This window comes from Plecotus auritus (genome assembly GCF_963455305.1).
Source record: "Plecotus auritus genome assembly, chromosome: 4".
NCBI classification, from domain to species: Eukaryota; Metazoa; Chordata; class Mammalia; order Chiroptera; family Vespertilionidae; genus Plecotus; species Plecotus auritus.
This window is the reverse complement of record NC_137775.1, coordinates 91,300,987-91,316,007: the sequence shown is the minus strand read 5'-3', so window position 1 is coordinate 91,316,007 and position 15,021 is coordinate 91,300,987. Positions and strand designations below refer to the sequence as shown.

At 40.2% G+C, this 15,021-nt stretch overlaps 1 protein-coding gene and 1 pseudogene across 15 annotated transcripts in view; both read left to right on the top strand.

Moving 5' to 3' along the window:
- UBR2 (ubiquitin protein ligase E3 component n-recognin 2) overlaps window positions 1–15,021 on the top strand; it is a 133,521-nt gene that overhangs the window by 107,624 nt on the left and 10,876 nt on the right. For all 14 annotated transcript variants that reach the window (XR_013960306.1, XM_080663178.1, XM_080663177.1 and 11 more), the window contains 9 exons: window positions 43–139; window positions 392–459; window positions 2,415–2,550; window positions 2,991–3,081; window positions 4,641–4,771; window positions 6,011–6,119; window positions 7,891–7,947; window positions 12,021–12,098; window positions 13,861–14,031. Coding sequence is in view for 13 of the 14 variants with exons in the window: in XM_080663178.1 (XP_080519304.1) it covers window positions 43–139; window positions 392–459; window positions 2,415–2,550; window positions 2,991–3,081; window positions 4,641–4,771; window positions 6,011–6,119; window positions 7,891–7,947; window positions 12,021–12,098; window positions 13,861–14,031 (938 nt within the window). In the remaining variant the exon portion in view is untranslated. The remainder of the gene's footprint in view (window positions 1–42; window positions 140–391; window positions 460–2,414; window positions 2,551–2,990; window positions 3,082–4,640; window positions 4,772–6,010; window positions 6,120–7,890; window positions 7,948–12,020; window positions 12,099–13,860; window positions 14,032–15,021) is intronic.
- On the top strand, window positions 8,433–10,108 carry LOC308246388 (cyclin-K-like; annotated as a pseudogene). Its single transcript has one exon. The product of its transcript is annotated as a cyclin-K-like (transcript).

Below are 15,021 nucleotides of genomic sequence, written 5' to 3'. Positions count from 1 at the left end.
AGAGAACTACTTCTTATGCTGGCTTCTTTGTGACAATTTCAGGATGACTGTCTTAGGTCACTGACAAGATTCGCTGCAGCACATTGGACAGTGGCATTACTTTCAGTGGTGCAAGGGCACTTTTGTAAACTTTTTGCATGTGAGTATTAATACTTGTACCGTAGACGTTATGGTAATTTTTCATCTATAATTTTGTTTTTAGTCATGCAACTTCTCTCCATTATGAGAGAAATATTTTGGTAATACTGTTTGTTTTATATACAAGTTCTAGCTTATAAATTCATATATATCTTGCAAAAAGATAAATATAAACTAGGTTATATACATTTTAAAAATAATACTTATGTTGGTATATGAAATGTGCTAATGTATTTTTTCTTTAAATATTTAGTATTGGTGCCTAATGACAATTATGGAGACCTTCCATGCATATTAGATATTGACATGTTTCATTTATTGGTGAGTATCTTGTAATTTGTGTTGGACATTTCCTTTATTGTACTATAGAACTTTACCTTAGACTTAGTGAATGTTATAGAGGCAGACAGGAGGAGTTACCATCTATAACTCTTACCACTTCTGAGTATAGTTTTTTCTGAGGGGCCTCAAAAAGAAAACGTTGCTTGGCCTGTGTGATTCAGTGGTTGAGCGTCGACCCATGAACCAGGAGGTCACGGTTTGATTCCTGGTCAGGGCACATACCCGGGTTATGGGCTTGATCCCCAGTTGTGGGTGTGCTGGAGGCAGCTAATCAATGATTCTCATCATTGATGTTTCTCTCCCTTCCTACCTGAAATCAGTAAAAAATGTATTTTTAAAAAAATAACTTTAACCTCCCTATGCTTTTTGCCTACGGAGATGTAAAAGTAATACTAGTGATTAAGGGCTGCTGCTGATCCATATGGTGCTATTGAGCAGATAACAGCCCTGTCTGTGGTCACACTGCTTAGCAATAGAAATCTCCTTTGTGTGATTTAGGGAAAGGTATGTCTTCTGGGCAGGCTGGTGCCAGGACACAACACTGGCTGAACTTCAGCCCCACCTCACATGGGTCCCCTTCCTCAGGACATTGAGTGCAGTGCCACAGGCAACAGTCCCAAGTGCTGTTTCCTTAATTGCTTTGGGCATCAGATTCTGTACCTTTAAGTTGGTTAGTACCTACCTCATACAATGTGTCAGAACTCAGTGAGATGATCAGTGTAAGGAACTTAGAGTACTGTGTCCCTAGTAAGTGTTAGCCTTTGTGACTGTTCGCATTGCTCCTGTGAAACCACCATCGTATAGGCAGCAGGACGTAACAGGAGAGCTAACACTTATTGCAGACCTAACTGCTTTCACATGCATTCTTATTTACTCCTTTACAGCCTTGCTACTGAAGTATTAAAAACACATGTATATTATCTGTAGTTTACTAACGGAAATGGAGACTCAGAGGTGTTAACTTGTCTAAAAAGCTCATAAGAGGAGCTGGAATTCATAGCTAGATCATTGTAGATCCAAAATCCATGCTTTTTCCACTACTTACTCCTAGAAAGATTTCAACTGTTTTTTGTTTGCTTGTTTTTCATTAGAATAGTTTATTGATTTTTAGAGAGAGAGAGGAGAGAGGGGAGAAAAAGAGACATCGATGTGAGAGCGAGACATCGATCAGCTGCCTCCTGACACCCCCCACTGGGAATTGAGCCCGCAACCCGGGCATGTGCCCCTGACTGGGAATTGAACCAGCAACCTGGTACACAGGATGACACCCAACCAACTGAGCCTCACCAGCCAGGGCTGTTCTTTTTATTACTAGAGGCCTGGTGCACGGGATTCATGCACTGGGGGAGGGGGGACGTGGCCTGCAGAGGAGTAGCCGCTCATCCCAGTCAGCCGAGAAGTGTTCCCACTGTGAGAGTGCACTGACCTACCAGGGGGTAGCTCCTGCGTTGAGCATCTGCCTCTTAGTGGCCAGTGCACATCATAGCGACTGGTCAACCGGTCGTTCTGATTATTCCGCCATTCAGTTGCTAGGCTTTTATTATATAGGACTAGAAGCCCAGCGCACAAAATCGCGTGGCCCCACCCACCCGTGTGCACGCCCAACCATGCTTGCAGCCCCGCCCACCCGCACCAGTCTTTGGTCATTAAGGCAGTAGGGCCACTGGGTTTTTATAATATAGATAATTAACAATAAGTTCTGTAGAGGGGAATCACTAGATAAATAAAATGATAGTACCCATCAAGACTCTTTACTCTTAAGGAATTTCATTTAGCCAATTCTAGTGGGATTTCTAATGCATGTGCTATTTAAGAACAAAAATTTCTTGAAGGGAGGAGCTGAGCTCCAAAGGGGATTATATCAAGAAGATGGAAACATGTTTAGGTGTGAAGGGAATGGCGAGCTATCTGATGCTCTGTATTTGGTTATCTAGGTGGGCTTGGTGCTTGCTTTCCCTGCGTTGCAGTGTCAGGATTTTTCAGGGATCAGCCTTGGCACTGGAGACCTCCATATTTTCCATCTGGTTACTATGGCACACATCATCCAGATCCTACTTACCTCATGTACAGGTAACTCCTTTTTGTCAGCTTCTTGAAGGAAGTATTAAAGGAAAAGGTACTTGGATGAGAATAGTATATAAATTATAATTAGGCTACTTACTGTTTAATGTGACAAGGTTTGAAACAAATTTCTTTCTCCTATTAAAATTCCTTAGCAATGTGAGTCATTATTTTTATTTTATAAGTTTAGTAATATTTGAGTACCATAGACTATATGTTTAGCTCATCTAGCTCACTGCATGCTACCTGGCACCCTGAATCAGTACAGCTTCTTCTCAAAGCTTACAGGCTCCTTATTATGATGGAGAGCAATACTGTGCTCACACCTGAGGAATTTAAATTGTGTGTGTTTTGTGGGAGTATTTTCATGCTATATTTGAGTGCTTAAATGACGTGATCACCAATCCACTTAATATGCAAATACAGAGTACTATTTCCTTTTCTTTCAGAAGAGAATGAAATGGATCAAGAAACTCCTGCTGGTGAAGAAGAATTAGCAGTTCTTGCTTTGTATAAAACACTTCGCCAGTATACAGGAAGGTGGGTTCATAAACTTTACATGATAGCATGAAAAAGGCACTTATTTATAAATAAGGGAAAGTGCTGTGTGTTGACATGTTTTTATTGTTGTTGTTTTTATTGATTTTTGGAGAGAGAGAAACATCGATTGGTTGCCTCCTGCATGCCCCTTCCAGGGATTAAGCCCACAACATGGGCATGTGCCCTGACCAAGAATGGAGCCTGCAACCTTTCAGTGCACAAGCTGACGCCCAACCAACTGAGCCACACTGGCCAGGGCAGTTGATATGTTTAAAAAAAGAATTCTCAGAGCTTCTCGCATTTACTTGGCCATGGAACCCTTCTTTTGCTTAGGATATGGTACATAGAGACATGGAATTTATTTTGGAAAGAGCTATTCTAAAACATTATCTCACTAGGAATTAAAAAGTGCAAATTAAATTGGCATAATTTGTTTTTAAGGCAATATCAAGACTGGCTGGAATGCAGTGAAATTATTCGAACCTCACATATTGTTAGAGTCCTTTTGATTTGGTACAACAACTTCATCTAGCTTCCTCACAGTATATGTCAAGAACTTGGTTTTGTTTTGTTTTGTTTTGTTTTGTTTTGTTACCCAAGTTATCCCATTTCTGAGAATCCACACTAACAAAATAATCCAATATATGGATAAACCTGCCCAGCCAGCATGGCTTAGTGGTTGAACGTTGAGCTATGAACCAGGAGGTCATGGTTGGATTCCCAGTCATGGCACATGCCTGGGTTGCAAGCTCGACCCCCCATTGTGGGGCATGCAGGAAGCAGCCAATCAATGATTCTCATCATTGATGTTTCTATTTCTCTCTCCTCTCTGAAATGAATAAATATTAAAAACCTATAGGCATAAATGTATATACTCTGATATTATTTATATTAGCAAAGAATTTAAAGCACTCTAAGTGCTTGCTTGCAGGGGAATAATTTGGTATCAGTTATGATTGCTGTGTTCCAGACTATTGCATTTATGATATTCTGAAAAGCATGTTAATTTTAAATTTCATATGTTAAATTATGACTAAGACCAATTAGTATGAAAATAGTTTGCCAAAATAGTGCCTGCTGATAAAAATTCTAGAATAGTGGATAGTTTTTATTTTCCGATTTTTCTTTTTATGTTACTTTTATAAATTTTAATAACAGCATTCGAAGCTATATCACCATGTTATTTTATTATTCATTTTTACTTTTTAATCCTCACCTGAGGATATTTTTTCCATTGATTTTTAGACAAAGTGGAAGGGAGAGGGGAGTGGGAAAGAGAGAGAAACATTGACATGAGAGAGACACATCTATTGGTTGCCTCCCACTTGTGCCCTGACATGGCCAGGGGATTGAACCTGCAATCCACGTACGTACCCTTAACCGGAAATGGAACCTGAGACCCTTTGGTCCATGGGCTGACACTCTAACCACTGAGCAATTGGCCAGTTATATATCACCATTTTATAACTGACATTCTATTAGAGTCAGGGCTACCCACATTGTGCTGTAACTAGAATGACCTTTTCTTTAAAATTTTTCTATTTTCATTTTTCTCTTAGTGCTTTGAAAGAAATACCCTCTGGCTGGCACCTGTGGAGGAGTGTCAGAGCTGGCATCATGCCCTTCCTGAAATGTTCTGCTTTGTTTTTTCATTACTTAAATGGAGTTCCTTCCCCACCTGAAATTCAAGGTAACTTCTAATTTCTTTCAAAATGTGGGAAATGTATGTAGTCTTTCATTCTAGCAGCTTAGAATTAAGGTGACTTGCAAAAATGAAAACGGATTAAAAATTTAGAATATAGCTAATTGACTATGGTGATGTACACAATTAAAGAATAAAAATGTGTATTTATATGTCTGGTTTTTTTTTAAATATATTTTCATTGATTTCAGAGATGAAGAGAGAGGGAGAGAAAGATAGAAACATCAATGATGAATCATTGACTGGCTGCCTCCTGTACATCCCACACTGGGGATCGAGCCCACAACCCAGGCATGTGCCCTGACCGGGAATCAAACCATGACCTCCTGGTTCATATAGGTCAATGCTCAACCAATGAGCTATGCCGACCAAGGCTATATTATATGTCTGCTTTTATTGGATCTCAGTAATATGCTTTTTGTATATTTACATGTTCTTAAGTATACTAATTTTGTTTTCATGTGTTAAAATGTTCAATTATATATTATTCATAAACTGGGGTCTTTGGCTTTTAAAAAGTGAAAACTGACTATTTCAAGTGTTTCTTAACTTTAAAGTTCAGAATATCCATATTTTTACATAAATCTGATTTTAATGTAGGAATTCGTTTGCTATTTCATGGTTGTTTTCTATGTTCTATTTTGATTCATTTCATGAAAGTAGTGTAAAGATAGACTTAAAGTTTACTGTATCTATAGAGCCTGGCAAAGGGCATGGGGTGCCTGCATGTAATGCTGCTCTCTAAAAGTTTGTTGACTAGCATCTCCATTCAGCTAGTTGCCCAGGCCCCATATAAACTGATTTAGATTTCGTAATCATTTACAGGGGTGATTAGAATAAGTGTTTCAATCCATCTCCCAAGATGAAATCATCTCATATTCCTGTGCTGCTTTATACTTTTCTGGAGCACTCATATATTGTTTTTGTGATTTAACGTTTATAACTAACCCTATGAAGTAGTCATGCAGGTAAACCATTTTGCAAATGGTAAAAGAGACACCAAGGAACTATAACCAGTTTGACTTAGGAGTCACCTGACTCCACTCTGAATTGTGTCATTTTCTGTGGGTCCCATCCATGTGCCATCTTGTTAACTTCCTACAAGTTATGTACCTAGCAATTTTGAACTCTTTCCTCATGCTTTTTTTTTTAAGCTCTGCTATTGCTTATTCCAATACAGGTTCTACTAGTTGTTATATGTATTACTATTTTCTTCTCCATTTACAGTTTCTGGAACAAGTCATTTTGAACATTTATGTAACTATCTTTCCCTGCCCAACAACCTCATTTGCCTTTTTCAAGAAAATAGTGAGATAACGAAATTACTGATTGAAAGGTAATAATTATACACTTTTTTAAAATTACATTGAATGAAATTATATGGAAACAAACTTCAATTTATCACAGATATTGCAAAATTCTCAAGTAGTGAGCTTAGGAGAATTCAGTCCATGTAATTTAAACCATAATGATTAGGCCTTCTTAGTTAAGGATTTACCTTTATGGTAAGATTTTTGCCGAGCTGGTAAAAAACATAAGATTTGTTATTATAACAATACTCTGGGAGAATAGTGGTGGAAATGGTTATTTCCTCTGATCAACTTACTTATTAAGGACTCGGTTCCATAAATTTGGGGAACTGAAATATACCTTAAGGATTACCTAGTCCAATACCCTTAGTTTAAAATTTGGCTGTTTTAAAACAAAATAAAATAAAATTTGGCTGTTTTGCGCTGGCTGGTGTGGCTCAGTTGGTTGGAGCTTCAACCCTGTGCATTGAAAGGTCCAGGTTTGGTGTTTGGTCAGGGCACATATGCGAGGCAGCCAATCAATGTTTAAAGTAAAATTTGGGTATTTTATGCAAAGAATGAGAGAAGATATTTGCAAATCATATATCTGACAAGGGATTAATATCCAGAACATATGTATATCCAGAATTCCTATATCTAAGCAAGGAAAAAACAACCCATTAAAAATGAGCAAAGAAAAACATTTTTTTTTTCAGGAAAAATTTTTTAAAGGACAAAGGATTTTTCCAAAGAACATGTACAGATGGCCAATGAGCACATGAAAACATGCTCAAAGTCAGTAGTCATTGGGGAAATGTAAATCCAAACAGCAATGAGATACCACTTCATTCCCATTAGGATGGCTATAATCAGAAAGGCAGACAGCAATAATATGTGTTGATGAGGATGTTGAAAAATTGGAATCCATGTACATTGCTGATAGGAATAGAAAGCGGTATAACCACTCTGGAAAACAGTACGGTAGTTCCTCAAAAAGTTAACATAGAATTACCATATGATCCAGCAATTCCATTTCTAGATATATATTGCAAAAGAATTGAATGTAGGGGCTTACATATATACTTGTACACTCATGTTTAGAGCCAATATCCATCAATAGCCAATATCCATCAACAGATGAATGGGTAAATAAATAAAATTCTGATATAAGCCATAACATGGATGAACCTTAAGGATATGCTATGTGAAACAAGCCAGTCACAAAAGGGCACTATATGTTTTTACTTATTTGAGGAACGTAGGGTAGTCAAATTCATGGAGACAGAAAATGAAATGGTGATTGCCAGGGGCTGGGGAGAGAGGAATGGGTTACTGTTTAACAAGTACAATTTGTCAAGTTGGAAAAGTTCTAGAAATGGATGGTGGTGGTAGTTTCCCAACAATGTCAATGTACCTAATTCCACAGAACTATACATTTAAAAATGGCTAAATGATAAATTTTATGTTATGTATATTTTACTACAATAAAAAGACGTTTTAATGTAAGTGTTCTAGCTCCATAATAAGAGCTTGTCATTAATTCATATTGGTTTTTCCAGAGTATCCAAATTAGGGTAACTTTGTATGTAGCCACAAATTTTAATATATTTAGCATTCTTTTAGAAAATTGTAGGGTCATATTTTTTATTTTAAAAGTTGCAGACAAAATATGGTATTCCTCCAAGCTTCTGTTGAGTTATTAAAATATATTAAGCAAAGATTTTTTTTTTCCTCTTACTGGATTTAGAGAAGAAAAAAATTGTAGTTCTAACCTTTCAAAAGTAAAAAATGGTTTCTTTTTTCCCAATTACATTAAAGTTGGTGTCAGCACATTGAAGTTAAAAGATATCTAGAAGGTGAAAGAGATGCTATTAGGTAAGTTAAATTTTGTCAAATACATGGTGGGGACGGGAAGCAGGGAGGCAGGGTATAGGTACTGTATTCCTTCAACACTGGCTTCCTGACCTTAAGTGAATCCAAGAGGTAGGCCATTGTGCCTTCATATTTTTTTTCTTCTTAGTCCAATGGTGGTGACAGTTTGTAAAAAAAAAAAAAAAAAAAAAAATCAAAATTAGGAACATAAATATAGTGCATTATTTTTGGCAGAGGAAGCAAATAACAAAATTATCTTTTGAAATATTTGCTTTAAAAAAATGTGGGTCCTCTTTTAGTTTTTTCTTAGCTTTATTTTTTTCTTTTATTATGGAAAACTTCAAACTATTCAAAAGTTTAAAGACTATAATAATATTAATCCAAAATGGCCAAAGTCGGCAAGGAGAGAGATCACTGAGGGGCTTGCCTGAGGCAAGGGGATTCTAACATTTTCAGAGAATCTTTTGAAAAGAACATGTCTAATATAAATGAAGGAGAATAGAGAAAATTCAGCTCTTCAGTAACGTCAGCAAACCTGAACCACACAAAACCATGATGGTACTGGGATTTAAGAAAGACTTAGTTCATACACCCTCTCAACTAGAAGGACTCCATCCAGCCACTGAAGACTGGTACTGCCAAGGCGGGATTCAGTTCATCTTAGATGTGGACACACATTTGGGGCTAACTACGATACTCTGGCAACTGGAATGATTTCTTTTCATCACTTCTATATGTTTCATTCCTTCAAACAATTCCCAAGATATGTAACAGGAGCTTGTTGTCTCTTTCTGGCTGGGAAAGTAGAAGAAACTCACAAAAAATGAAAGATATCAAAACAGCTTGTAGTCTATTAAATGATGTACAATTTGGCCAGTTTGGAAATGACTCATAGGAAGAAGTAGTGAGTCTGGAGAAAATCTTACTACAGACTATAAAGTTTGACTTACAGGTAGAACATCCATACTAGTTCCTACTCTAATATACAAAACAACTCAAAGGTGATAAAACAAAATTCAAAAGTTGGTTCAAATGGCATGGGCCTTTGTAAATGACACTAACTGCACACCCTTGTCACTGCCGTGGGAACCAGAGATCAAAGCAGTAGCAATGATGTATCTTGCAGATGTTTATGCAAATTTGAAATACAAGAATGAACCTCCAAACCCATGTATCGGAGATGGTGGGGGCAGTTTGTGCAAGATGGCCCTGTGGATGTTCTAGAAGACATCTGCCACCAAATCCTGGATCTTTATTACTCATAAAGAAAACAGCAGATGGCTCATCACAGGACTCATCAGCTGCATCAGCCCCATCACTCAACCCTATACCACAAGTGCCACCAGTGCCACCGTCACCGTTGGCTCTGAACCATCCCCACAAGGACCTGCAGCCATCAGACCTGCCGCCACAGCAAGCCCAGCAGCTCAAGAAGCCATCCCTGTAGCCTAGTCCTCCCCACCAGGTGAAGAGAGCCACGGTTGTTTCTCCCAAAGAAGAGCAAAGTAGCAGAACCACCACCAAACTGAAGCCACTTACCCTCCATTGCTTCCAACCCACCCACTGCCAGACTGGAAGCCTCCCCTCTTGGCTTCTTAGGCAAGGCCAAGCCACCAGGCCCTATGGTTTCCAGTGACCTCCCCAAAATCCAGATTCCTCCCCCGGCCCACCCAACCCCTGTGCACCAGTTACCACCATGGCCACTGCCATCACCACCCTCCAGCTACATAACTGAATGTCCACCACCAGCTCCTACATGTCTGGAGAGGGCTCCCAGAGCCTGCAGTCCATGATGAAGACCAAGGGCCCCTCCTAAAGACCCTTCCCCCAGCCTATGGCCCACTAGCTCACCTGCCCTACTACCCTCCATGTCTACCCCCGCCAACCTCCCCCTCAGCTAGTGTACCCTCCCCCAGCCTCTTACCCCACCCACCATTCCACCCCCCACTCCCAGCTACCCTTCACCTCCATCCATCTACAACCCAAACTTCCTGCTCCCCACCCACACTATCCCGCCTCACCCTCCTCCAGGCCTGGACCTGCCCCCCAGCTAGCTACCCACCTCCATCTGTCCCCCCTGGAGGACAGCCAACCATGCCCCCACACATACCCCCACCTAGCATGCCTCCAGTCAGGGCTGGGGCACACAGCCTGGATGAGATAACCTGATGCATTTTTCCCCCTTTATTTTAACAAAAGTTTTTCTAGTTAACTTGAAGGGTGGTTGAAATGAGTATGCAGCAGGGTACCTTGTATATTGCTAGACAGTTGCAGCATGGGAAGGCATGAACCAAGCACAGAGGTGAACTCAGGTGGGCCTCCATACCTATAGAGTGGGGACAGCCTCGGCAGTGCCTGTGGCCACCCGGCTGTGCTGGTGTCAGCTGAGGCCAAGAGTCCTGCTCTAGGTGACTTGATACTAGTGAAAGTGTTAACCAGCCATATTGGCTCAGTAAATAGCTTCCATAAGGAGTGGATTTCCTTCTAGAAATCTGCCTATTTTTCCCAGATACAGTTTGAAACAGTCCAGTTCCATCTGAAGTCAAGCTGTTGTCATCACTTTCATTCTGTGTTCTCTCCTGTGAGACCCAGTCAATCAGAAGAACCCCCCCTTTTTTTTGTTTTGCGATATCTACATCTTTATATTAAAGTTATTTTGAAGGAGTTGCCTGGTTAGATGGCTTTTTTCTTTTTCCTCCGAGAAGAAGGGGAGGAATATACTTGGAAAGTAACATATGTTTACATCTATCTACAAATTCCTGGACATAGAGATATATTTTTTTTAAGTGTGAATGTAACAACATCCTGTGAATTCCATCTTGGTTACAAATGAGACTGCTTGGGTCATTTATCCAAATAAAAGCAGTTCTGAAAGAAAAATAAAATAGCATAATAAGATTCCATATATCTATTACTCAGCTTCACTAATTGTCACGTGGTGACCTGTCTTTTTTTTTTTTTTTTTTTTTTCCATTCCTTTGACATTAGCTCTATTCTGATTCTGCAGTATGCTCAACCAGGTGATAACAGATGTATTTCATCTATTAATATCTCCTTGGTTCTGCTGACTATATTCATAAAAATCATAAGGCTAGAGGAGATTATGTGTTCTATTTCTTTGATTTTATACACAGTCTGCCCCAAATCCAGAGACCATAACACCACAATTTTTTTAGGTTGAACAATATGAAATTGCAGTTTTTAGAAGTAAAAATGGTTTAGTACCACCAATTTCATATGGTTCAACCCTGCAGTCAGAACTCATGATGTGCAACAGTAATTCTCAACTTGAGGTATACATCAGAATGACACTGGAAACTTTAAAACATACGTGGGGCCCTACCTACCAAATCTATTTCTCTAAAGTTCGGCTCCTCGCATGTACGTCCCTCTACCTCAAATTTTCCCCGAGCGATTCTGGTATAAGTACTATGGTCCAAGTAGCTCCCTCTTGGTGTCAGTCCACTCCTATCTCTGCCGTAGGTAAAGTAGGGAAGGGCCGAACCACATGGCCCTTTCGGGGCAGGTATGAGCTCTGAGAGTGTGCTTTCAAATACCAATTGAATTCGGTTCTAAATTGTATTTGAATTAACTTACCAACATGACATTGTACTTCTAACTTAGCTGTTCTCTACTTCTCTCCTCCCACTCATTTGTGCCTTAAGATCACCTGTAATCAGCACATCTTTTCTGTCTGCTCTCTGCTAGGTTCTGTGGTTGGGCTCTCAATTACTGGGATGTTTTGGTAGAAGCCTGGGGATGAACATCCTTTCCTGTCCCTTCCCCAGCTCCCCAGAGCTACCACATTTTCATTTAAATGGGGCAGGATCTATGTACTGTCTACTGTCCTGTCCTAATGGTTTATTCTGAGCTTTTCAAGTAAAAAGGTTAACCATAAGGTCTTATGTTAAGTGTAACTTTTTAAGTTTTTTGCTGTGGCTTCATGTACCACTGGTAGCTTCAGCACTCAGGTTCAGTCTGCCTTTACTTGTTTTGACTAAGTTACAAATGAGTTATCCTGTCATTGTTGTGATATGACCTCATATTAATTGATTTTATGTTTGTGTGTTTTTAAGCTATCCAAGAGAATCTAACAAATTGATAGACCTTCCAGAAGATTACAGCAGCCTCATTAATCAAGCCTCTAATTTCTCGTAAGTTTTGATATTAGAAGATTGAGCATTTCCTACCACTGAAAACACTACACGGAATTAAGGGATTTTGTTCATTGTTTTGTTTTGTTTGGGTAGGAAAATCGTAACATCAGTATTCTTTACACTAGTTAACTTGTAAAAGCATCATTCCACCATATTTCAGAATAAGATTTGGGAAAGGGGCTGATGGGGAAACAAGTTTGGTTCATTAAAGATTATCTAAATAACAATTTGCACTACAGGGTGGGGCAAAAGAAGGTCTACAGTTGTTTTTATGGAAAATCCTATATAATAAAAGCCTAATATGCTAAGTGTCTGGTTATCCGGTCAGCCATTCAACCAATCAAAGCATAATATGCTAATGTTATGCTAAGGCTTCTCAACTGCTCACTATGGTATGCACTGACCACCAGGGGGAAGATGCTCCGACTGGTAGGTGAGCTTGCTGCTGGGGTCCGGCCAGTCGGGACTGAGTGAGATGGGCTGAACGCGCCCTGGAGCCCTCCTGCGGTCCCTCCCCGCCTGACCAACCTCCCACGTCCCTCCCCAGCCCTGCTGGTGCACTGGTGGGGTCCCTCGGCCTGGCCTGCGCCCTCTCACAATCCAGGACCCCTCGGGGGATGTCAGAGAGCCAGTTTCGGCCCGATCCCGCAAACCAGGCTGAGGTACCCCACTGGTGCACGAACTCATGCACTGGGCCTCTAGTAGTACAGTAAGTAATAATACAAGAATAAATTGTCTTTCGCATACTCACAACTGTAAACCCACTTTTGCCCCACCCGGTTTAAAGTAATAAGAGCCCTTAGTAATTTTTAATACATGATTACATATTTAATGTGCCAGTAACATAAAGAATAATCAGTAGTGTAGAAAATTAAGTGTTACCTAGACAGTTGAAGCTGTGTGTGTATCTCTTCTCTGGTGCATCAGAGATCCACTGTTCTGAATGGAGTAGGAGCATTTCTGGGCATTTACATGTTAACTGCAAATGTTTATATTCCTAAGCAGCATTCTTATTTATTATTATTATTTTGCATGCTTTAAGCTATAAAATGGCATTGCACTGTACATATCCTACACCTTTCTCACTCAGCATTGTTTGTAAGATTTATTTATACATTTGACATACACTGAGTGGCCAGATTATTATGATCTCTGAATGCATAATAATCTGGCCACTCTGTGTGTGTGTGTGTGTGTGTGTGTGTGTGTGTGTGTGTGTGTGTGTGTGTGTGTATTAGAGGCCCAGTGCATTAATTCATGCATGAGTGGGGTCCGGCCAGCCTGGCCAGGGGGAGGGGACATGGGCAGTTGGCCGGCCTGCCTGCTGGTGGAACTCCTGGTCAAGGGGACAATTTGCATATTAGCGTTTTATTATACAGGATATACACTGAGTGGCCAGATTATTATGTGTTCAAAGATCATAATAATCTGGCCACTCAGTGTATGTAACTTTTAATTCATCATTTTTCACTGTATATGGTATTTCACTATTTAATAGTAGCAGAATTTATATTTTTCCTCCTAATAATGAGTTTATTTCTTTTTTCTCTAATGGTTGATTGTTTCTAGTACATGTGTTTGTGTATATGTGTGAGGTGTTCCCAATTATAGAAATAGTTTTCCTGGACCATAGGGTATAGGCATCTTCAGCTCTACCTAATGTTGCACAGTTTTGCTCCACAGTGGTTTTACCACTAGCAGCTCTTCATCCCCTCTTCTGTAGAGCAATGACTTGTGCTTTTTTTTTTATTCCATGGAGGTGCCCCAAATCAGGCGGTGATAAGAGCAGAACCCCAACTCTGTGCCTTGTCTGTGGAACTCTGCTGTGCTCCCAGAGCTACTGCTGCCAGACTGAACTGGAAGGGGAGGATGTGGGCGCTTGCACAGCTCACACCTATTCCTGTGGTTCTGGAGTGGGCATCTTCCTGAGGTAGGTGAGCCCTGAGGGAGCTTGTTAGCTTTGCATCTGCTGTGGTGCACGCCTGTCAAAGGGTGGCACTAAAACTGCCGCATTGCAGAGAATTCCGAGACTGCTGTTCGCATGTGTTGTATTCATTTGAAGAACATGGGGAGCCTTGTCTTCTCACATCCCACAGTTGGCTCGTGCTAACTTGGTTGGTTCTATTACCATCATTCCCACCCCCATGACAGTTCTGTTCTGTTTTCCTCATGCCTCACTCTAATGTGAAACTTCCAGTTGTCTGACTAGATATTTTACCCAGATTTAGTCACAATTACTCCTTTTGTTGTATCATCATGGTTTTGGATTCAGACATATTACAGGTCAATATATATAGTTGTGTATGTTCAACAACATAGAACAAATACTTATTACGACTTCTGTGTCCTGGGCATTGAGAGTGCAGTAGTCAACAAAGCAGATCGAAGTCTCTGCCTTCCTGGGCTTATCTTCTAGTGAGGGAGGCAGGAGATCAACAAGACTGGTAAGGATTTAGAAAGTGCTGTGTGCAAAGGAGGGGAATAGGAAATGGCAGCTGGGGGTTGAATTTTAGATAGGGAACCAGGGAAGGTTCCCTGAAAAAGTAACTTGAAGAAAGACCTAAAGAAGTGGTAGAGCATTCTAGAAAGGGAGCAGCAAGTACACAGTGGCTGGGGAATGTGCCTGCTGTGTGTTAGAAACAGCCAGGAGGCTGGTGTTGCTGGAGTGAATGAAATCATGGAGAGACTCGTGGGGTCTGGCATATCCTGGTGTCGTCTGTGAGTGAGGTGAAAGCCATTTTAGGGTTTGAAGGAGAGAATTGACATGAGTGTGAGCTCCTCGGGGCATAAATCATCTCCATATCTTAGTCATCTCAGTGCCTGACAGTTTCTTGTATGAGGTAGGTTTTCAATAACTTGAATTGAGCTCAGTTTTTAAAAAGTCAAGCAAACCTGTCAGGGATCAGGAGACACTTTTTTA